At 38.3% G+C, this 24,232-nt stretch overlaps 1 protein-coding gene across 4 annotated transcripts; it reads right to left on the bottom strand.

The window, feature by feature from the left end:
- Window positions 1-202: 202 nt before the first annotated feature.
- On the bottom strand, window positions 203-15,704 carry ERI1 (exoribonuclease 1). 4 transcript variants are annotated; one of them, XM_036299842.1, is made up of 8 exons: window positions 14,402-14,816; window positions 12,762-12,940; window positions 10,188-10,271; window positions 9,761-9,971; window positions 8,437-8,520; window positions 7,009-7,118; window positions 4,762-4,876; window positions 203-1,844 (listed from the first exon to the last, which is right to left on the bottom strand). In XM_036299842.1, the coding sequence occupies exons 3-8, from the start codon at window positions 10,193-10,195 to the stop codon at window positions 1,602-1,604; spliced, it is 771 nt and encodes a 256-aa protein (XP_036155735.1). In that variant the 5' UTR covers window positions 10,196-10,271; window positions 12,762-12,940; window positions 14,402-14,816; the 3' UTR covers window positions 203-1,601. The 4 variants fall into 4 exon arrangements, with proteins under 4 accessions (XP_036155735.1, XP_036155733.1, XP_036155734.1 ...); XM_036299840.1 differs by lacking the exons at window positions 10,188-10,271; window positions 14,402-14,816 and adding an exon at window positions 15,438-15,704; XM_036299841.1 differs by lacking the exon at window positions 10,188-10,271 and having other exon boundaries at window positions 14,402-14,813.
- Between the last annotated feature and the right edge of the window lie 8,528 nt (window positions 15,705-24,232).

Genomic DNA, 24,232 nt, shown 5'->3' with positions numbered 1-24,232 from the left:
TGTGGCAAAATCACCCAAGGAGTATGTCAAATGGATCTCCTAGCATCCACATTTCAATAGTGGTTTGCTATTCTCTGCCATGGCACAGTAGCTCAGCAAGTATTTGAAGGAAATTCTTTAAAACTTTCAGTAATATCATATGATATATTATATGGTGATATTTGTTATTCAAAAATCTCAGCATATATTCACTTCACCTCCAGAGTTTACTGTAAAAACCTAAAATTTCTAGATGTTTCACTATACTCCACATCAATTTGTCTAAGGGCATCATATACCCCGGTGCCTTCTATTGTCCACCTGTTATTCTCTATTATGCTGATTCTACAACTACTACCCAAGGGCAGAAATTCATTCTTTTAAGTAGGAACCTACAGCACTGTGTATATTTTCATACCAAGAAAAATACCTTTTATCCTATCCATCACGGTTGAAAAACCTCTATAAAATTCATTTGATTATAACACATAAATCATTAAAATAAAGTATCATCACAATTATTAAAAAAGAAAAAAGCAATGTCAATGAAAATGCTCCATGGAAAAAAATGCCGATGAAATTATTCATGAAAGCTATAGGAGAAAATGCAAGTCTGAAAATACGTACTTTTAGCTTCTAAATAAAAAGAGTTTTCCTTTCTCAACTCTGTGAACACATTTTTGTTTTTACAACTAGTTAAAAATTAACTATTCAACATTTAGTGGTCACTATGTAAAATCAGTTTTTAATAAAAACATAAAACATGGTAGAAAGCATTACTTGACTTTATTAACCTCACTCACAATGTTAAATACAAATAAAAAATTATGACCCTTAGTTTTAAGTCTACTTCAAAGCATGGTCTCTTAGATTTAAGAATTAGGGCAGATATATGTCATGAGCAGGAGGGGAATCAAAAAGCCAAGTCACCAAATCCCACTGATTTATCTGTGTATTATAAAGTCTGAAGTATAGCCCTGATGTTCCTTTAAATGGTATTTTCTTCTGACTTGCCATTGTCATCAGTGCTAAATTTTTAACCAGACCCTATAATCTATCACAAGTCTTACAATTATAAATTGAAAACAAACACAGACAAGTATGTGTACCACGTACTTTATGAAATTCACCACAAACAGTTGAACTTCACACATAAACTTCAAAAATCAATAGGACTATATTATTAGAAACCAAAAGCTATATAAGGTCCACCTTCCAATCTTTTCTGCAATTAAGAAATAATTTGATCTAATGATGTTAATGTAGAAATACATTATATATTTTAACTCAGTAAGAGATGACAAAGGGAAACTCAATAAACCTTTGCATTTAAAACCAAAAGAAACACATCTTAGACACCTTAAACTATAAAATTCAGTTCTAAAGGAACTGTTACTGTGTAACAATTACTGCTCATATAAAAGTGCTGGTGACAAATAATTCAATATGCCCTCTCCACAGAATCTGTTCACGTATATGTATCTATAACTGTAAATAAGATTTTTTATCTAAGGTGCTTAAATTTTGCACTGCAAGACTAGTTCAATAAGTATTCATCTGCTATCCCTTTGTAGCAACTCCAGTTATAGTGAATGATCCATGGGCAAAAGGCAAAAAAGCTGTTATTTTCTAGAATGTGGCATTTGTGGAGGTGGAGCGCCCTCTATTGGTAATGAGGAAGACACACTCATTAACTGTCCTGCATGCATTTTTTCATTAATTCGGAGTTCGCATCCATCCTGAAGCATTCGAATTGCTATTCGGGCAATATTCTTGGAGTCATCAAGGCCACTGTGTGGCCGCCCATCATAATCCATTCCCAGTTTTTCAAGCATTATTGTCAGTTTGGTTTGGCCTCTAGGAACCTGAAAAATAAACAAACAATAAATAATTCTTTATTATTCTAACAGTGACTATGAAGTAAAAAAATAAGAAAGAAAATTAATAGTAATAGCTAAATAAAGTTAAGCAAAGGGCAAATACTCCTGGTTAAAGTAAATTAATAATACAAACCTCCATGGCTCTAGTATTTTGGATGAAAATATATGTATCGACAGGTGAAATCCTCAAGACATCTAAAAAGTTTACAGTTTTATAATTTAACAAATCATTTACAAAAGGAAATGTGTTGTTCTTCTAAACTGAAGCTCTACCATTTTACCCCAAACTAATTCTTTTTCACATGGTATTTTTCTGTAATGTATTATTTTACTTGAATGACTCCTTAGACAGAGATACCAAACATATCTGGCTCAGTTGGTTGGAACATCGTCCCGTGCACCAAAGGGTCTCAGGTTCGATTCCCAGTCAGGGCATATACCCTGGGTTAAATCCCAGGTCAGGGCATGTATGGAAGGCAACTGATCAATGTTTCCCTCTCACATTAATGTTTGTATCTCTCTCTCCCTCTCCCTTCTCTCTCTAAAGCCAATAGAAAATATATCCTTGGTGAGAATTTTTTTAAAAAGAATGAAAGACAATGCCACGTATTTTTCAGCCTATTTAAATACTCGCTCCATTTGGATCAGTGGTCGGCAAACTGCGACTCGGCAAACCGGGGCTCTCGAGCCACATGCGGCATTTTTGGCCTCTTGTGTGGCTCTTCTACAAAATACCGACTTCTGCGCATGGGCCACAAAGTTTCAATCGCACTGTACGTGCGCGCCCTCACGTGGTATTTTGTGGAAGAGCTACACTCAAGGGGCAAAGAGCCGCATGTGGCTCGCGAAGCCGCGGTGTGCCGACCACGGATTTAGATAAATATAAAAATCTCACACACTCCTTAAATTTCACTTTTGAGAATCACTATACATCAATTGGTTGCCTCCTGCACAAGCCAGGGAGGAGCCTGCAACTGACGTACATGCCTTTGACCAGAATTGAACCCAAGGCCCTTGGTCCATAGGCCGACACTCTATCCACTGAGCCAAACCGGCTAGGGTAGAATTACATTTTAAATGTATGGTAATACCAGATGCTGGCAAAAACGTGAAACAATTATCAATTCATATATTCTTCAGGTGAAAAGTACAAATTGATGTAACTCCTTTTGGAAAACTCTGTTTGCATAATCTAGTAATGCCAATGATACACATGTCCTATACCCAAGCAATTCCACTCCTAGGTTTATAGCCAGGAGAAATGAGTGCACAAAAACACAAGAAGACATACACAAGAATGTTCCTAGCACTACTGTTCATAAAAGCCTCAAACTGGAACCCAAATGGCCAGCCAAAGTACACCAGATAAACTCTGGTATATTCACACAATGGGATTCTCAATAAAATAAATGTGCTATAGCCAAATACACAACATGGAAAATTTCAACCATAATGTTGAGGGAAAAGCAAAATAAACAAAACAGTCAGTATGGTGCTAATTATATCATGTTCAAAAATAGGCAAAACCTAACTTTATGATATAAAGATAAGCATATACATATTAAGGCTATACACAAAAGCAAGAAAATGATTCCTATTAAAAGTATGGATTAGGGGAGCTCTGGGAGGAAGGGGGGATGAATAAGTGGAAATTACAAGGGATTTCACTTTAAACAACCTGTCAAACTCCACTTTTCTGTAGTCATAGTTCTCAGTTTTAAGAAATGTTAAAACCACACTCCAAAAACATTTTCAAACCAACAACTTTTCTCATGAACCTACTTTAGGATGTGCTTCACCAAAATGAAATAGTAAAAGAAGAAAGATGAGAGAGATGAGAGAGAAGCAAAGGAAATCTCCTAGATGATTTTAGAAGCCTGAACAACAAATAGTTCAGATCAGAACAGGATTAAAGGCTCCAGGAAGTTATTCCCCAAAGGAAAAACAAAAAAAACAGACTACAGATGCTGAGAAGTGATTTACCGTTTCAATGGAAAGGAACAGGATAAGAAAACTAAAGTTGATTATTAAATCTGAGGAAAAGCTATGAACACAATCCATCATCATCTATAACAGTAAAAGTGTAATATGCTAATTAGATGAGACGTCCTTCCAGATGTCCTTCCGGACGAAGCCGGAGCTGTGAGGGAAGCCTGGGTCCCGGGTGCCAGAGGGAAACCGGTGCCAGCAGCTGGGGGAAGGAAGGCCTACTCTTGCATGAATTTCGTGCATCAGGCCTCTAGTAGGAATATAAACACTGAATAATGATTCAATTATAGAGATAATGTAACTATATCAGAAAGATGCAGGGAGAAGGACATGCAAAATAGTGGCTTTTCAAGAGAGCTAAATCTTCATCTTCCATTGCAGGAGATTAATAGATACCTCAAACTGAAATTCAAGAAACAGTATAAACACATAATTTAGAAATATTAAGGTATTAGAAGAAATAGCTTTAAAAAGTTGAAAGTGTTTGTCTCAGGAGAACAGAAACCAGTACTGATAAGGGCTATGGTGGAAAACTGCCAACGGTTAACAGCTTTGCAATATTATATTTTAAAATTTTTCATTTAATAAATGTTTTACATGTATTCAATTTGATAAAATTAAAATTCAGTGGTGATTAACTGTTCCACAAACAATCCACATATTGAATACCCCAATAGTTTCAAACCTGTTATTGACAATCATGTTAACCCACTTACATAACAGATTAAAAGAAAAAACAGCTTCTCTTTCTAAACTCATATGAACATAACTAATTTGGAATCTGAAAAGTAACAACTAATTATATGGCCTTTTTCTGTGAAAAGCACCTAGTGAATCATAACTTAATGTGTATGCAAAACATAATAAACTTATCAACAGCTTAAAAATATAATCAAAATACAGAAATTGTTACCTTGTAAAAATTTCCATATGACTTTCGAATATTGATCCACTTTTTAGCAAAAGGAGGATATTTCAGCCTGCTGAGCCGGCACTGAATGTTCAGGAATTTACTCATATCCCACGAACTTGTAAATCAAAAACAGGAAATAAATGGATAAAATAAATGCTATACTATTTTTACAAATGAGTATTTTAACTCATTCTGTTTTTTATTTACACGACACCTTTCTTTCTTACACTTACACATAACATAGAGCTTAGGAAATTAAAATTTCTTCTTCTAAAATACTAATTCAAAAATAAACTAACAAAAAATAAGTTGGGTATATCAAATTTTTTTCACAATCTATTAGAGTTATCTTGATTATTTTTATGGTTCTGATTATCTAGGCAAACCTCTATCTTGTTGAATATTTTCTCTTAATTCTAAAATAATTCTGCTAAGCGTACTTTTAGTGTCAGGTTTATCATATTGGGAAGTTTTATGAGGGTATATTTTGAAATACAACAAAAACAAATGAACAAAATACCTGAAAGACATAAAAGGAGCTGGTATCAGGTAGTTAGAATACAATTTGGTCTGTTACAGTATGTTCCTAAAATACTAATCAACCTGTGTAATTAAATAGGAGAATATGGACTGTATAATGCAGAAACTGTGTTGGTTTAATACGTGGGTTTTACTAGCCAGAGGGAGTCAGAATGATAGCAAACTTATAACCTTCAGCAGAAAAAAACAAAAAAACAACTCTCGCCCTGGCCGGCTTGGCTCAGTGGATAGAGTGTCAGCCTGCGGATTGAAGGGTCCCAGGTTCGATTCCGGCCAAGGGCACATGCCTGGGTTGCAAGCTTGATCCCCAGGTCGGGGGCATGCAGGAGGCAACCAATCAATGATTCTCTCTCATCATTGATGTTTCTATTTCTCTCTCCTTCTCCCTTCCTCTCTTAAATCAATAAAGAAATATATATTAAAAAAAACAAAAAAAACTCTCAACTCAGCTACTGTACCAGCAACAGGAGTACTTTCAAATGTATTTTAAGAAAATTAAAAATAAGTGCCTGTCCCAGAATCCCATTGCTTCCATCCTCTCATGCAACTTCAGTAAAGTCCCCACGGAGATGCTTGCCTGGCTGTCCAAATTATTACTGCCTTTATTAGTGCTCTGGTTAATTGCACAGGTTATGAATGGTCTGTCCCAGAATGTGAGGTTTTTACAGAATCCCACACACTGTGTCACAACAAAAACATCTGTATACTTGAGCAGGAACACTGATCATTCGTGTTTGAAATCAATAAGATTTCTAAAGAGGTACATCAACATTTTCCCATGCATTGTTAAAACATCATTACAATGTGATTAAAAGCAATGCTCTTTCCTTGTTGTATGTAAGGGTCTCTAAACCCTTTATGTGGGTGACATCGTAGCTGTAGTGTACAATCTGTCCACAGTTTGAAACAGAAGTTGTTTAGAACTTCCTTCTTGAACCTGAATAGCATTATGGGAGGAGCTGCCTTGGCATAGCTTCTTTTGATGTTCCTCATTTCCCAGTTAGTCTTTCATTTCACAAATGCCTTTGGAGCATACATGTTTAACTCAACACTACAGTAAGCGCTATATGAAAGACCACCAAGTAGCCAAAGTCCCTGCTCTGAGAGGATTTTTAATCTCTTTGCAAACATAAGTCTTCTGTACATAAAGTTTAGATATCAGAATATTTAGTCAGATGTTAATATGAATGGTACACATCAGAGAGGTTTTTATATGATTTCAAGAAAAAAAGAATCAATGTCAATTGGAGTGTCTGGAGTAAACATGTGGTAGGCTTTGAATAATAACAAAGAAGCGGTAAAGGAAGAGAGCCTTCCAGTAGAGAGAAAAGTGTAAGTACATAGGAAAGGATAAACCATGTGATCCGTGGGCCAGCCTGACTAAAGTAAAAAAGAATGGCAGGTACCTTAGCTACACAGGGAGGGCAACATTAGATGAGAGATCCTTGAACGCAAGACTGAAGAGTTGGACTTTTCTGAGCAAGAAAGTGTCCTTATGTGAAACAGTTTTAGTTTCACATATTAATATGTATCTTTTTCTAGCCTTCCAGTCCTGGATTAGACTGTTTTTCATTGCTTTCAATGATAACAAAAGGAAAAATATTGTCTCCTTTAGTAAATAACATTCTTATGGTTATTCTAAAAGTTAAATAAGGACATCCTTAATCTTAAAAAGTAAATAAAAGTATTATAAATTTTCCTACTTACCCATCTGTTAATATACAATACTTATACTTTGTTCCTAATTCCTTCAATTTCATCCAGTCAATTACTTTTTTCAGTACCTGAGGGAAGGTATCAGCTTTGTCTACCTGGTCCTGAGGATATAAAAGTAAAATACACAAAAATCAGAGTAGCAACAGGTAGTCATACAAAATACCCAGACACAAACACTGGAGGGAAAGGAACAGAATGAGAGTCTTATCTATGATGTTTTAAATTCTTCATGATTTCCTTGGCTGAGATACACCTAACATTTCATTTTTAAGATAATTAAAAATTGTTTATAGCCAAGTATTAGGGACTACTTTCAAGTGAAGCACATAATCCTCCCAAAATTAAGACTTAGGATCATCCTCAATGGTTCTCTTTTTGTACGCCTCAACCTAGCAGCTTACCAATTCTCTGGAGTAGAGAAAAGGGAAATCTCTTCTCACTGAAAGCAATAGCCCTCTACACTAATCTATCTCAAAGCTCACCTCTTTCTACCACATACTACATACCACTGCCAAACTGATCTTCCTAAAATGTAAATCTTACCCATCACATCACTTTCATACTTAAAATCCTCCAAACACTCTCCAAGGCTTTCAAGATAAAAAGACACACAAGACTCTTCATAACATGGCATGTCTCAGCTACCACTTTAGGTTTATGTGGGAGCATAAGCCTGTGAACATCATGAACTACTTACAATCCTGCTGTTACACCTAAAATGCCCAGTCATTCTTTTCCACCTACTGACCTATCCTGACTCAGCCCAAGTTCACCAACATGAGCAAGTTTCTCCCAGGACAGCCCCTCTGTCACAGGAAGCCCCTTTCTTAGAAGCCTATGATACCCTGATGAAACACTAACTTACTTGTCGGCCTTCCTAACCATACTGTGACCACCGGTTTCTTCTTTGTGTCTTCCGGAATATAGATGGTTAACTGAACTGAGAGAGAGACTGACTTGACCATCTTCGTAGCCCTAGTACCTTGGCAAATAGTATAGTAGGCAGTCAAATATTTGTTGAGTGAGTGAATGAATGAATAAATAAAGGAGCTAAATAAATGAACAAAGGGCCTGCCACATTAGAATACAACCAGAAATCAGAGACTAAAAAAAGTAACTATACTGTATATAAAGTCAGGTTGATAACAGATATATTTTTAAACTTTAGCTCCAAGTTCAGCACAGTAACACTTATTTTACTAACACTGCAAACAAACGAATCTTTAGATTCATCATTACAACTCCTTCAAAGGAAAAGTTGAGAAAAATTTTAGATACAGAATTTGATTTTCTATTTCTTAAACATTACAATATGAAAAATCTTTGCCCAGCAAAGTACCTATTAACTTAAACTATGAAATAAATCGCTAATTTCAAAACAATTTTCAAACTCCTGAAAAAGGAACATAGAATTATAACCTGAGTAATTCCAGTTAAATTGATGCAGAAATCAGAAAGCTGGGTGTTAACCTCTGGTCTCACATACTGCTGAAACGTATCTTCCTATAAGGAAAGGACAGCAAGTTAATGTCTTTTTATGACTTAAGATACGTGACACATGATACATAACAAATACAACCACATAAGATTATAACTATAGGTGCTTATGGCATAGAACTTCTAGTTTTAACAATTTAAGGGTACTTCCCTGTTCCCAAAGCACTCTGATTTTCCCCTCATAATCCATTTTAATTAAGGCAGCGCTGATAAATTCTCCAGAAACACTGATTTTTTATTTTAAAAATTACTTTTCAGTTTTAAAAATTTTACAATAAAGCAAGTGTCTGCAAGCAAGCCAGCAAACTGAAGTTGAAATAAACGTTTTCCAGAGAAACATGATGTAATTTTGTTTGTAATATTTTGAAACTGTCAGACTATTAAATGCAACCTCTAATTCAAGATACTAAAAGCTTTTTAAATTATAATTCCTTTAAATAGCAGTCTTGAGTTAAAATAAATTACCTCCAGATTACTGCTAACTCATTTACTCAATAGTCATTATACTAAGATTCCATTAAAATGAACTCTGAAGTCAAAATTTGACTCTGATATCTCATAGTGTTGGGAGTAACTTTTGAGTAGATGAAATGTTATGATATATTATCTCTCAGATTTTACAAGGTGAACAGTATTATTATGGAGAATTCCTGCTGACTTCCTGAACTAGTAACACGGATAACTAGTATCTAAAGCACATACATATTCACATGGCTAAGGAGCCTAGGTTATGAGAGTTGTTTCCCCCATAAACTTATCACCAGAAAGATGGCCAGTTCTAAGTTGAAAGGTGATTTCTGTAAATTATCATTTTCAGAGATCAGAGGATACATTAGCCTATAGCAGTGGTTCTCAGCCCTGACTGCATATTAACTGAGCAGCTTTAAAAATTATTGACGTCAGGGACCCCAGCATAGAACAACTAATCCAGAATCTCTGGGATAAGGGCCAGGCATCAGCACTTTTTTTCACAACCCAGGAGATTCTGAAGTCTAGCCAGATATGTGTTCTAAGCAAACAGAAAAAACACTATCATTTTAGCTACTGGAAAAAGAGAAAGCAGACTCTAAAATATTTTATTATAGCTTTTCTATTAATCAAGCTGATACAAAGCACACCGCGAGAGCAAAAGGCCCACTTAGAATTCTAATTCTAGCTGAAACAGCAATTGAGGTCCTTTGCCTTACTAACCAATCCCAGAATAGTTACTGCTAAAAGTAAAATTAAAATATAACAATTCACTTACTATTTCTAAGGTACCAGTATTCAGTAAAACAACAGGAAATTCAATTATTTCATGTATGAACTCGGGTGGGTTACCCTCTTCACAAGTAGCTTCAAAGTCAATAATACAAATGTAGTCGTAGTAACTGTCAGCACAATTGTCCTCTTTCAACATCAGCTTCTGCTTCTTATAATAGTTTTTCAGCCTCTTCTTTAGTACATCCTTTACTCCTCTAGGGAAAATAATAAAATTAACTCTTAGGTGAATTTCATGGTCAAGAATCTGAACTCTTACCTGATGTCACTGGATTGAACACCTACAGTGACAGCATAATTTAGTAAATGTTAACTAAAATATATGTAAAGAAAACAAGACTCAAAGCTCATTTAACAAAGAACAAATTAAAATATATGTTTAATACAGCATCAATATTTTCTTTTGCAAGTACCTTTTCATTTTGTAGTATGTAAGAGCATTTTTTCTTCAATATATTCTAGCACTTCGAACCGTAAGCCTTGCCAGCATACACCACCTACATAGCCATATTGTTTTAAGATTAAGATGACATACATGACACAAAAACTGAAAATAATATTGACTTATTCTACTAGCCAAATATAAATTTCAGAGTATAAAAATTCAAGAAAATTGAACATATTGTGCTATCTCTCTCTTTTGGTTTTTGCACATTAAACAACTAAAAAAGTCCATATGAATATGAAAACATATGTACCTAGTATATAAACCTGAATATCTGTTAGTTAATTAAGTAGAAAAACTAACTCAGAAGGCACCTTAGGCCCTGGCAGGGTAGTTCAGTCGGGAGCAGCATCCCAATTCGCCTAGGTCACGGTTCAATCTCCAGTTAGAGCACATACAAGACTTAACCAATGAATGCTATTTATGTTCCACTTATTTATAGTGGAACAATAGATCAATATTTCTCTCTCAAAATCAATACATTAAAAAAAAAGATACCCTAGAGCACTGATGGCGAACCTTTTGAGCTCGGCGTGTCAGCATTTTGGAAAACCCTAACTTAACTCTGGTGCCGTGTCACACACAGAAAATATTTGATATTTGCAACCATAGTAAAACAAAGACTTATATTTTTGGTATTTATTTTATATATTTAAATGCCATTTAACAAAGAAAAATCAACCAAAAAAATGAGTTCGTGTGTCACCTCTGACACACGTGTCATAGGTTCGCCATCACTGCCCTAGAGTGACCTGTGTCCAGAAAAACACTGTGATACTCAGTAAGTTCTTAATTAGATGTAGCTTTCTTAATTTACCATGGATAGAATGTGAGTTAGTAGATTTCAGTATTACAGGTATTTTTAAAATACATGTTCCACAAATGGGGGGTGGGAAATGTTTGTTCTAAATAGATAACAATGGCTGGTAATGGTGGTCGCCCACGTTCTTCAAACAGTATGTATTTCTTCAAAAAAATGTAACAACCAGTGCTCAGACTTCCCTCAGTACCTATTGGTTGAGTCCTATAAATGGCTTGCAAATTCATAATGGCAGTAAAAATGAGATCTTATTAATTAATGTGTAGGGACAAGTAAGGTATTTTGGTCACATCAGCAATTAGTGACTACTAAAAAAAATGTTTTTAACTTTTGTTTTCCTTTCTAAACTACCACTGAAAAGCAACCCTGCCCATGAAAATATTGATAATTAACCAGTTAGTTGTTTTAAAACGAAATACCTTAATATATTTATTTATTGGCTAACTGACTGCCCCGCCCTCAAAGATGGCGGCGCCCACAGCCAATGCGGAGGGAATATGCTAACTGACCACCCCGCCCTCAAAGATGGCAGCGCCCACAGCCTCAAGATGGTGGTGCCCAGTCTCCTCAGCCCCGCCAAGGCAGCAGGCGCGCGGCAAGGCCAGCCACAAGATGATGGTGCCCAGTCTCATCTCCGCGCACCTGCCTCCGGAGTCCCCCAGTCCCTTCAGCCCCCCAGCCGCTCAGGCGGCCTGAGGTGCAGGTAACCAGGGCCGCCCGAGGCTTGCGCTGCCGGCAGTGGCAGCAGCAGAGGTGTGATGGGGGTGTTGCCTTCCCCTGATCACCAGGTCGCCTCCCGCCCCTGAGGGCTCCTGGACTGTGAGAGGGGCAGGCCGGGCTGAGGGACGCCCCTCCTCCAGTGCATGAATTTTCTACTCTCTCTATATAAAAGGCTAATATGCAAAGTGTCCCGTCGGAAGTTCGATAGGGAGACTAGGAGTTCGATCGCTCACTATGACGTGCGCTGACCACCAGGGAGCGGCGCAGAACAAAGGAAGGTCCTAGCCGGTAGCCAGGGAAGGAAAGCCCCAGCCAGCAGCCAGAGGGCCCTGATTGGCCCTGATACCCAGTCAGGCCTAGGGACCCTACCTGTGCACTAATTTCATGTACTAGGCCTCTAGTAATACATATGGACAAAAGAAATTATTCAATCTCATTATAAAATATTATCCAGTGACCAAATGAGCAACTGAAAGAACTTAAAACATATTTGGTATATTAAGATAGATATTCCTGCTGAAACCGGTTTGGCTCAGTGGATAGAGCGTCGGCCTGCGGACTGAAGGGTCCCAGGTTCGATTCCGGTCAAGGGCATGTACCTGGGTTGTGGGCACATCCCCTGTGGGAGATGTGCAGGAGGCAGCTGATCGATGTTTCTCTCTCATCGATGTTTCTAACTCACTATCCCTCTCCCTTACTCTCTGTAAAAAAATCAATAAAATTTATTAAAAAAAAAAAAAAGATAGATATTCCTATACACTACTGGTAGGCTGTCAAAATATTCAGACTTCGACTCCCCAGTCCTAGACAATCACCTAAAAGACTGACAGAAAAAAAAAGAGTTGCACACAAAGATTCAAGTACAGACAAGAATATAAATTACAGTTGTTACTTGAATTTTTAATAATGGCTATTTCTTTATGGCAAGATTATTTTTAACTTTTTTCAGTGTTTTTAAGATTTTCTAGGATGAGCATGTACTATATTTATAATTTTATTTACCTGGTTTCAAGCTTGAATTCTGAAAGTTTAGCTCTGAGTTCTTCCTTACTCATTCTATTAATGCAACCATTTGTAATAGCAATCTCTTTGTAAACTGGGTCACTGAAATCACTTGAATGGGAGGTAATGAACTTAGATCCTTTTGTTTCTTGGCCATCATACCTACATCGTTGCTTTTTCTACCAAAAAAAGAAAAAGATATAGTTTAAAATTAGTACAAGCATCTTAAAGATTCAAACGTCTGAGGATGGAGTCTCTGTGCTCCATGTTCAATGAAACATGCCTGTTGCAATCACTGGAAGAAAGGCAGGATAGGAAGAGATGTGTTTCCAATACAATTGAGACTGCTCTCTCCTGAGTCAAGAAGTTCCTTATAAACAATGAAGCTAAGTAAAAAGAGCACTGATGTTGAGTACAGAGCCACAGCTGACCATTTACTAGCAGCATGACCTTAGGTAGTTACTAATTAACCTCTGATTATCCATTTCCTTATCAATAAAACAAAGTATAATGACAATTGTCTCAAATGGTATTTGGTATTGGTAATGGTAAATAGTATTTAGGCAAGATTATTATAAGGAACAAATGAGGTTTTGTGTATCAGGCTCCTACTACCATACCCACCTTGGCTATTAATAAGTGGTAATTTTACTATTACTCCCACAGATTATAGAACAGACCTTCTCACTAACAATATTCTAAAATTTAAAAACTAATTTTTAAATGACTCATTACAACATTATGCATGTATAAAGCAATGACTTCCTGAGAATTTTTTCACCTGACTTCATTTCACAATGCTAACAGAAATTGCCCAATATAAAAACATAGACTAGAAATCTAATTCAAAATTTCCTAGTACCCAAGGTAAAAAAGAAAATGTATTCAGCTTCAAGCAGACAATTTCCAAAAGTCACATGTAACAGTTATTCAGGATAACTATATTATGATGTTATAAACCTTTCTTCTTTTCTTAAAAATATTTTTTGTTGTTTTTTTTTTTTTGCCTGGCCAGCATGGCTCTGTGGCTGAGTGTCGGATCTAGGAATCAGGAGTTTGCTGTTTGATTTCTGGTCAGAGCACATGCCGGGTTGCCGGCTTGATCCCCAGTGCGGGGCATGAAGGAGGCACCCGATCAATGATTCTCTCTCTTCATTGATGTTTCTATCTCTCACTCCCTCTCCCTTCCTTCTGAAATCAATAAAAATAGGTTAAAAACAAAACTGCATTCAGACACTAAAAAAACACCTTAAAATAGTGAATTTAAGTGGACTACTACCATTTCAAAAGAAGAGTTCTGATGGAATCTAAACCTACTTGTTAAAAATATAAAAATGCAACACTCGTTTACAAATACAATTGATATTAGGAGTAATGGAAATTTACTTAGCTAACTTCCAACCACAAAAAAAAACCAACTCTGCTTGAGAATAAAAAAAATCAAAAACCCACATCATCATATTAAGAGTATCCAACAATAGATCTTTAACAAATATGACAGTCACTGAAACCAATCTGGAACACAGACCCAGGCCTTACGTCACCATAGCTCCAAGTTTCAAGACGGAAATATCATGAAGCATATTCAATTCTACTTCTTACTAAAATAAACTTTAAAAATTATTCTCAAACTGACTTACATGATGAAGTTGTTGGCAGTGCCACAGACTGAAGAGGGAAATGAGGTGAAAGAAGACTGGGTCTCTAGAGAGAAGGCCCCTGGAAGGCCTTCTTCAAAGTGACAGGTAAAGGAGAACGAGGTAACTGTGCAAAACCCCCAGGAAGAGCATGCGGGGGCATAGGCAACCCTTAAAGGCCAGGCGGCCAGGCGCCTGGGAGCAAAAGGTCAGAACAGTGCGCGGAAGCAGTTACTATGGACACAGGAACCACGCCTGCGGGGCCACAAACTGAAGACGAAGGAGGGGAGCAACCCGGTCCGATGGGTTATTTAAAAAGATCATTCCAGCTGCCACTTGCAGAATTAGCTGCGGGATGGAAGCAGCACTAGCCAGGAAGCCTCTTGCCAGTAGAGCATTCACTCCAGGAGGCACTCAACATGAATTTGCTGGTAACAGAAAATGACGAATTTTAGTATTAGATCGTTTTACAATCCGCAGCGCTGGTCACAGTAACTAGATTCATTCACGAAGATGAATAACGAAGCTCCTAAGTCCGTTTTTACAATTGTGCCACTGTAACTACCAGTGAACCGTCGCAGTCATTAAGAAAATTAGTCACTCGTATGTCTACGTGAGATAGCAATAAATGGACAAAAATGTCCAGCAGACACCAAAGGCTGGAAGGAAGGAGGAGATGGGCCTAAAGGTCTCCAGTGGCATACACACTGCGATTTTTAGAAAAGCACACAGCCTGCCAATTACCGATACGGCTGGGGAGAACGACTACAGCAACAGCGTGCACTGCACGTTCAGGTGGGAATTCCCACCCAACTTCTCAAGGCCCGGGTCACGTGCTTCCCTCCTGGCCTGTTCACTCCCACCCAGGAGGCCATTCGGACCGGCGAGAGCTCTAGGACAACCACCCCGAGGAAAGGCCCCCCGAGCTGGGACAGAAAAGGCGTCCGGCTGCGGCCAGAGGGCGCGCAGGCTGCGGACCCCGCGGAACACCCAGGAAGAAAGGGGCGCGCGGGCGTCCGGGGCGGCGGGCTGCTCTCACCTCGGGATGCCGGAGCTGCGGCTCCTCCCCGGACTCGGACCGCGGCGACTCCTGCCGCGCGGGAGCCACGGCCTTGCCGCCAGGCTGTAGGCGCTGATCAGGCTCCATGCCGAGTGTCACGTAAGAAGAGGGCTGTGGAGACCGACACTCGCTCACTCTCACGCCGCCAGACTCGAAGACCTCGCCTCTCTACGTGGAAAAACTACCGGCTGCAGTTCCCGCGGCGGCGGCCACACAAACTCGAGCAGACACCTCCCACTTCCGGGAGCGTGCGGCGTCCACACGCCGCGCAGGCGCAGTGAGCCGGCGCGCACGGAACGCCAGCGTCCAGGCCGACGCGGGCGGGAGGAAGGCGGAAGGAGGCGCTCGCCGCGGGGGGCGGGGGGGCGGGGGGGGGAGGAGGGTTGGGACCGGCTTTCCCGCCCCTACGCGGAGGCGGGCCCCTATTGAAGTTACTCCGGGGCCTAGACCCCAGTCAGAGGACACCACAGAGAAAATGACCCCATCAACGTTTTCTGAGAAGGAGAGGTGGAATTTAACCATAGCAAACAAAATAAGACGTCTTCTTCAGGACAAGAAGAAATGGGCCTGGACTTACTAAAAAAAAAAGAAAAACTAAAAAACCTGAACATAATGTATGAAACAACTGTTTTCAGACAACGGGCAGCAAGCAGCCTGGACTGTTGTACCTGACAGAAAAGAAACAAGGTGACCCCTCCGTCACCCTGTGGAGGTAATTTCCAGTGTGAGGGGCAGGGAAGAGGAACTCAGAGGCTGAGGGAAACTGAGAAGACCGGTGAGTTTAGGGGGTTTGTAGGCCAACTGGTTGAAATTGATGAGTTGGAGTTCATGGAGAACGAGTTTCAGAAATCTACGTGGAAATACCCCGGAATCTTTATTAGAATAAAAATTAGTGACTAGGTCACGGGAAACTCCACAAGGCTCGGAAAGAACAATTTTGGGGGAGCAGGAAGCCATACACTTCTCAGAGCTCACACAGGACGAGGAATCATGAGTTCCCTGCAGCCGGAGTTGAATATGTCTAACTCCCTCCAAAAGGCTGGGACAAAACCTAGGACTCAAGAACATTCAATTCAATATACCAGGTATCCAGGCAAAACTTTAATAGACATGCCAAGGAATAAGAAAATATATCACACAGGCGATGGAACCATCCAAAAAGGACAAAAATGATGACATTAATAGGCAAGGACTTTAAACACCTATTATAAATGCACTCAATATGCTCAAGTATTTAAAGGAAAAGATGGCAGGAGAGAAACAAGAATTTTTTTGTGTGTTGTTGTGTGTGTTTTTAAAAAGATAAAACAAGTTGAATTTCTGGAGATGAAAAATACCTGAAATTTCATGACTGACTGGGTGGGAGCATTAGCACATCAGGCACTGCAAAAAATAATAATGATAATAATAATGAATTTGCAGACCCAGCAATAGAAACAATCCAAAACATAGCACAGAGACAAAATAGACTGAAAAAAAAATAAAAAAAGACCAAGCCTCGGTGACGTATGGGACAATATACAAGAGGCTAATTGCAGACCCGGAAAGGGGATGAGGGTGAAGAAAAAAATATTTGAAGTAATGGAAAAAGGTGTTCCAAATTGAATGAAGCATATAAACTATAGATCCAAGAAGGTCAAAGAAATCCAAGTAGAATAACTATAAAGGAAACAATAGGATAAATCATAATCACACTGGTGAAAGACAGTGATAAGAGAATATCTTAAAAAGGTACATTATATACAGAGAACTGATAATAAGAAATTTCATAACTTCTCATTAGAAAATATGCAAGTCGAAAGAAAATGAAATGACAACTCTAAAGTGCAAAACAAAACTGTCAACTTAGAATTCTATACTCAGCAGAGTTAGACAGACTTTTTCCGACAAGCCCAGGAAAGCCGCCTCCTGAAGTAGAGCCACCTCAGCAGACTTGCATGCCTCTGAGGAAGAAAAATAGATGCTTATTATAGCCACTGGGATGGTTTGTTATTCAGCATTGTTATAAGGAATACAGGCTCACTTCAAGCCACATGGTAATGGGTGAGGGCATATAATTCCCTAAGAGAGAATGGGATACAACTAGAAATCTACCACAGTTATTTTACTTCTGATATCACCTGTGTCTTCCTAAGTGGACTGTATTTTTCCCCTTAAAACTACAGACTTACCTTTTTGTTTATAAACTAAGGTTTATAGACTCAGAAATTATAAAAGACTTCTAAGGTACAACTCCTGAACTAATATTCTCTTTTTACCAGGATTTATTCATTTTCTCTTCAGATAATGACTTTCAGTCTTGACACACAACTGCAGAGGATTGTTCATCTCATTTCTCTAAAGATATCTTTTCTCTTGAAGAAGAAAAAAAATGACCCAATGAACATTATCAGGATGCACATTAATAAGCACTAGGTATAAACTGTTTCACTTGAACTTTTTTATTTGATACATGTGACTCAACTGTTAAGAAGATTCACTATCAAGGATTGATCATCTATCTATACTGCAAATGATGGGCTCATACCTTAGTACTTCTGCCTGTATCTGTGGGGATGCTAAGATACAATAACCATTCATTCAACAATTATTTATTGAGCACCTTTTATGTGCCAAGAATGATCATTGAACAAAATGACAAAAACTTTGCTCTGGTGGATTTCACATTCAAGAAGCAGATTACAGACAATAAAAGAAATTAGTGTTTACAATATGGGGAAATATTAAGTAGGTAAGGGGGGGTTGCAATTTTAAATAGAGTGATTATGGGAGGTCTCCCTAATGATGTGCTGTTTGAACAAAGACCTAAAAAAGGAGCAAACTGTGAGGATATCTGGGGGGAGAGAATTTCAGGCAGAGCAGGCACCAAGTGAAAACGTCCCTAAGCTGAGAACATGCCTGGAATGTTCAAAAAGTAACACAGTGTCCCATACAGATGCTCCTTGACTGAAGACGGGGTTAGGTCCTGATAAACTTATTAAGTTGAAAATATTGTAAGTCAATATGCATTTAATACCATGCTATAGTATGTCAGTTGTTTACCCCAACAAGGGAGAAATCCCAAAGATGTTAGTGGCTTCTGCCTAAGAAGATATGTGCCCAGTTAAACAGCTAAAGGGGAAGGCCTCTCTAAATGTTTCAGGCATGGTACAAACCTAAAAGAGAATGTTTACAATTGGTTATTCTCTTTAAATGCAGTTGAATTTTGTATTATCCACTATTTCTTCTGTATATTACATAAATCATTTCCTTGCAAAAGGACCTTTTCCTTCTCTATGTAAACGGGTTTAACTCAAAAATTTTCAACTTAAAAAGACAAACCAAACCAAGCACTTCTCTCAATCTCAGAAACCCTACAGCTACTGCTCTATCTCTATCTCTATCTCTATCTCTATCTCTCTCTCCGACCCCCTTTGGAGATAAACCTCTTGAAAAAAAAGTGTCTCTTTTCTCACATCATCATTCACTATATAACCTATCCTAATTTGGATTCCATGCCCACAGTCCAGGGCCTTTACTGTCCCCATTGAAGTCACCAATTATCTCCATGTGGTTAAACCCTGCTGGCTCTTGTCAGAGCTCATCCTGGATGAACACCCAACATTGTTGGCCCTTCTTTACTCACTGAAACACTGTCTTACTTTGGTCTCCATGACAACACACTTGCCTGGCTTCCTTTATTTCTCTCGGGCCATTTCTTCTTAATCTCCCTGGTCAGTTCCCTCTCTTATATTCAATTGTATAGTGTAGGAATTCTTTCAGAGTTGGATATTAGACCCTCTTCCATTGTATTTTTTTGGTAGTTTTTTTCATCTTTATTGTTGAAAGTATTACATATGTCCCCCTTTCACCCCCATTGACCCCTCTAGCGGACCCCACCCCCTGCCCCAGGCCTTTACCACCCTAAAGTCTGTGTCCATGGGTTATGCATATAGGCATACAAGTTCTTTGGCTGATCTCTTCCCACCCACCTACTCCCACCTTCCCTCTGAGATTCAACCGTCTGTTCTTGCTTCTGTGTCTCTGGATCTGTTTTGTTCAACAGTTTATTTTGTTCCTTAGATTCCACATATGAGTAAGATCATGTGATACTTGTTATTATAATCTTTCCTCAGTATAAACTTTCACCCTAGGTGTCCTTATCCATTCTTGTAGCTTTACTTACCATTCATTTGCCAATGGCTCCAAAATTTATATTTCCACCCAAGATCTTAATTCTGACCACCAGATCCACATATCTCATTGCCTACTTACAAACACCTCAAATTTAACATATCCAAAAGTAAATTCATATTTCCACCAAAACCTACAATTTCTCTGTTGTTTCTTTTCTCAGCAAATGATTCTACAATCTGTATAGTTGATTGGGCCAGAAATATGGAATTCACTTTTGACATTTCATCTTCTTCACCTTCCTTAACTAGATGCCTGCAGTGCTCAAAATGATCTGGATTGTGCTTATCGCTCCAGGTTCAGCATGAGATACCTTCTATCTCCTTCCATATTAACTTCCATCAGTACCTCAATATCCTATGCTAGTTCTCATGTTGGAGCTTTTCCAGGCTAATTTCTGTGATTCTTTAGATTAGAGATTAAACTCTACTTCTCCAGAATGTTTCCACCAAATCTCCAGATTTTACTGGGTTCTGCCCTTTATGAGATCTGCCGTTTTCCTTGGCATTTTTTTTTTTTTTTTTTTTAGAATAAAGATTGAACTGTGTAAGAAAAAGACCTTAAATGTCAGTGGTTTAAATGACATAGAAGTTTATTTCTCTTAGAAGTTAAAGCTTGACTCTGTAAGGCGAAGATGTCCAACGGCCCTGGGTTCTTCTATCTTGCTGCAGACAGTTTGGCATTCTGTGTGCAGTCCAGCCAGTGGAGAGAGGAAGAAACTGAAAGGGAAAATGTGCATTTCCTTTTACGGTCACACCCAGAATTATGCACATTATTTATGCTTCTATTCCATCTCTTGGAACTTGGTCACATAACCACACACTAGTTGCAAAAGAGGCTGGGGGAAATGTTGCCATGGTTCTGTAAACAGTTAACTGTTAACAGTTGAAAGTCTATTATTGTTGAAAAAGGGAAGATCAAATATTCTGACAACTAACAGTCTCTGCCACAATCCTGGTAAACACATGTTCATGCACACCCTTATTCCTGCACATAATGCACACTCATCCCTTCCCCAGTGGAGACAACCCCCAGATCCTTTTCAGCTAGTGCACCCAGCTGTGCCCCCAACCCTGATCAAGGATGGGGCCGGCCGGCCCACCACCCATGGCTCCGCCCCGTCACCAGCACAGCCTGATCGGCCCCCATCGGGGCAGGCTGGCTGGGCCCCACCTGTGCACGAATTCATGCACCAGGCCTCTAGTATATATATAATTTGTCAGTTAAATAATTCCTTATTCTAATAGGCTCTTTTCTTGTCTAATATTATGCAACTGCTTAGAAACATTTGCATGATCTGGTTTACAAATTATGCCCTATCTCATCTAGAACACAAAACAAACAGGATCCTCTTCTCTACCCACAGCATAAGGATGTGTAGCCTTGCTGGCAAGCACAGACCTGCAGGAGGCAGCCATCGATGATGTTCCTATCTCATCAATGTTTCTATCTCTCTTATCCCTCTCCCTTCCTCTCTCTCTAAAAGTCAATAAAAGCATTTTTAAAAAGAAATAGATTGTTTTCTATAAACAATTGTATCAGAAACTCATCAAATTATTTTGAAAATCATAGCTTTTCTCTGATTACAAAAGTCATGCATATTCAATTGAGAAAAATTTTTAAATAGATGCATTCCATTGAGATTTTAATAGCAGTAGCAGCAGGTAGCCTCTCTTTAATGATGACTGACTAGTTTCTTGAAATACCACCAGAGGGCGATAAATCCAAAAATTGCTCTGGCTGATGTATAAGCAGGCTTCTGTGCTGTGGAGATGCTAACAGGTTTTCAGTTTTAGTTTGGGAAGGCAGTGAGGGGAAGGGGAGCTGGGGAGGAGAAATTAAAATTGTTTTTAATTGGTAAGAAATTGTATCTTAATAAATGGTAAATTTTTGAAAAATTTTATCACTACTCTTTTTGGAACCTAATAATATATTCCTGATGATAACAAACATTTATTGAGGGCTTACTGTTAATTGTGATAGGTGCTGTTGATAAAACTTGATCCTGGCATTTTAGGATTAATATTCTTTCTGGGGAAAGAGACATATGAAAACAAATGAATTAGGATCCAATTTGTTGTGTACTACATTAAAAACCTTTCAATGCAGTGAAGAACAGGATAAATTCTGCTAAAAGAAAATGTTTCAGAAAAATGCTTCTCAGAAGAACTGGATCTTACGGAATAAGTAGACACTTTTGAACTTCCAGGTTAAAGTGGTAGATTGAACATATGCATTTAATTTTCCTCTCTCTTGAACAAACATAAAGATGGGAAGTGTTTTGTTTCAAAACCTACACCCACAAAGATTAGGAGAATAAGAGAGAAAACAACAGCAACAAAAGTGTTTGTATTATTGTTATTTTTAAGTCTTTTATGTATGATATGTTTCACAATTTAAAAAGCACAGAAAAACATCATTTGCTAAAATTATAAACATCTACTTTGCTTTTAAACAATATCATTATAAATTTGAATGTTTTATTAAGCCATGATGGAAATAATAATGAGGAGGGATTTTGCAGGCAAAGGAGGCAAGAATACATTTCAGGAGACATGCAGGACAGTAGGAATACAGGTGAGGAGGCTTGATGGGATCTGGCATAGTCAAAGATGCAATGGAAGGAAATTATCCTATGCTGAAAACATTCTTAGTATTATAGTATATTTGTGTTATATATTCTTAGTAGTACAACAGGCCAGATCAATGGCACATGTTGACAATTTTTTAAAACTTTAAATGATAAAAGATTATAGAAGCATCCAGGCAGAAAATTAATACTAGAACTCTAAAAACAGAACAAAACTTAGGCCTTCCTCAAATTTCTTTCAGATATTAAATTCTAGAAGTAAATTGACAATATCTATAGCTTTCTTAACCAAGCTTTCTGTCATGTGTAGTGTAAACAGAAATTCTCAGGTATGCAAGGACCCAAAAATATATTTAAATATGTACTCCAGACCATTGAAAAATAATTAGATTAAAATCAGGATTTCATGCCGAAACCGGTTTGGCTCAGTGGATAGAGCGTCGGCCTGCGGACTGAAAGGTCCCAGGTTCGATTCCGGTCAAGGGCATGTACCTGGGTTGCGGGCACATTCCCAGTAGGAGATGTGCAGGAGGCAGCTGATCGATGTTTCTCTCTCATCGATGTTTCTAACTATCTCTCTCCCTTCCTCTCTGTAAAAAAAATCAATAAAACATATTTTTTTTAAAAAATCAGGATTTCATGATATAATTTTGTGTGTCTTGAAGGCATTTCTCTTAAAATTTTAGTGTGAATAAGAATCACTTGAGGAAGCTTGGTAACGATGTAGATTCATTGTCCTTGTTCCAGGTTTTTACTTCATAGAACTGGAGAACCTCAGAATCTTCATTTTTACCTAACATTTCAGAGATTCTGAGTAGGTATTAATACTGCCCATATGTTGTAGTGGAAATAAGACAAGAATGGACTACTAACTTTCAGACTTGGTCACAAAACAAATGATCTATATATATAAAAGCCAAGCAACCCGAACTACCAGAACAACCAGTTGCTATGATGCACACTATGGCCGGCCAACTGGCCTGATGGGGGCGGGGCCAGCCAATCTCCCTCGGCCCCTCCTCCCGGCCGGCCTGGCCCCTGATTGATCCCCACAACCCTGATCAGGGGTGGGGCTGGCTGGCCAACCTTCCACAGCCCCTCCCCCAGCCGACCTGGCCTCCAATCAGAGTGGAATGGCTGGACCCCACCCATGCACGAATTCATGCACCAGGCCTCTAGTATTAAGATAAGAAATAGAACACATTTGTAATACCTTAACTAATAAAAAAAAAAGATAAGAAATAGAAACTTAAATAATATTTAAAATCTATAATCAAAGGATCACTGTGACTCTAGAATTGTTAAGAGATTAGCTAGATGGTGAAATAGTTTTATTAATTTATTTGTAAATAATTCCAAGCATATAGAAAAGTTGCAAAAACAGTTTAAATAATTCCCACATCCACTTCACCCAGTTTTAACTTTTTTGCCCTTGTTTCTCTCCCTATTTACTCCCATCCTTCTCTTTTCCCTCCCTTTCTCCTCTTTTTTAGTTTTTAATTTTTAGTCTATTTTGAACCATTGAGTACAAGCTGCAAACAAGGTGCTCCATCGCTTCTACATACCTAAATGTGTACCTCTCCCAAAAAAGGACATTCTCAGACATTTCTTTGAGATAGTGATTTCATTTTCTTTGGAAAGAGATCCAAGAGTGAGATTGCTGGACCACATGCTAATTCTATTTTAATTTTTTGAGGAACCTTCATACTATTTTCCGAAATGATTATCAATTTGCATTTACTTGTTTGTTTATATTAGTGTGGACTAATGGCTTCCTATTTTATTCAAGGGATTGTAATCCATTACTATCAAATATTTTTAATGCTCAGATTGACACAGATTTGCCCGCGGGAGTCCCTTCAAGCCAGTTCCTGTGTCCTTTTGACATGTTCCTGTCATATTTTAAGCATTTCCCTACTTTCTTGTGCAATAAAATGTTTCAAGCTCATCATATATTTATGGCCCTGGCCCTAGAACCAGCCCTTTTATCTAAGAAGTCCTGGTTCCTTTA

Source organism: Myotis myotis, unplaced genomic scaffold (genome assembly GCF_014108235.1).
Source record: "Myotis myotis isolate mMyoMyo1 unplaced genomic scaffold, mMyoMyo1.p scaffold_m19_p_3, whole genome shotgun sequence".
NCBI lineage: Eukaryota > Metazoa > Chordata > Mammalia > Chiroptera > Vespertilionidae > Myotis > Myotis myotis.
The sequence above is the reverse complement of the archived record's forward strand: the minus strand, read 5'-3'. Positions and strand labels throughout refer to the sequence as shown.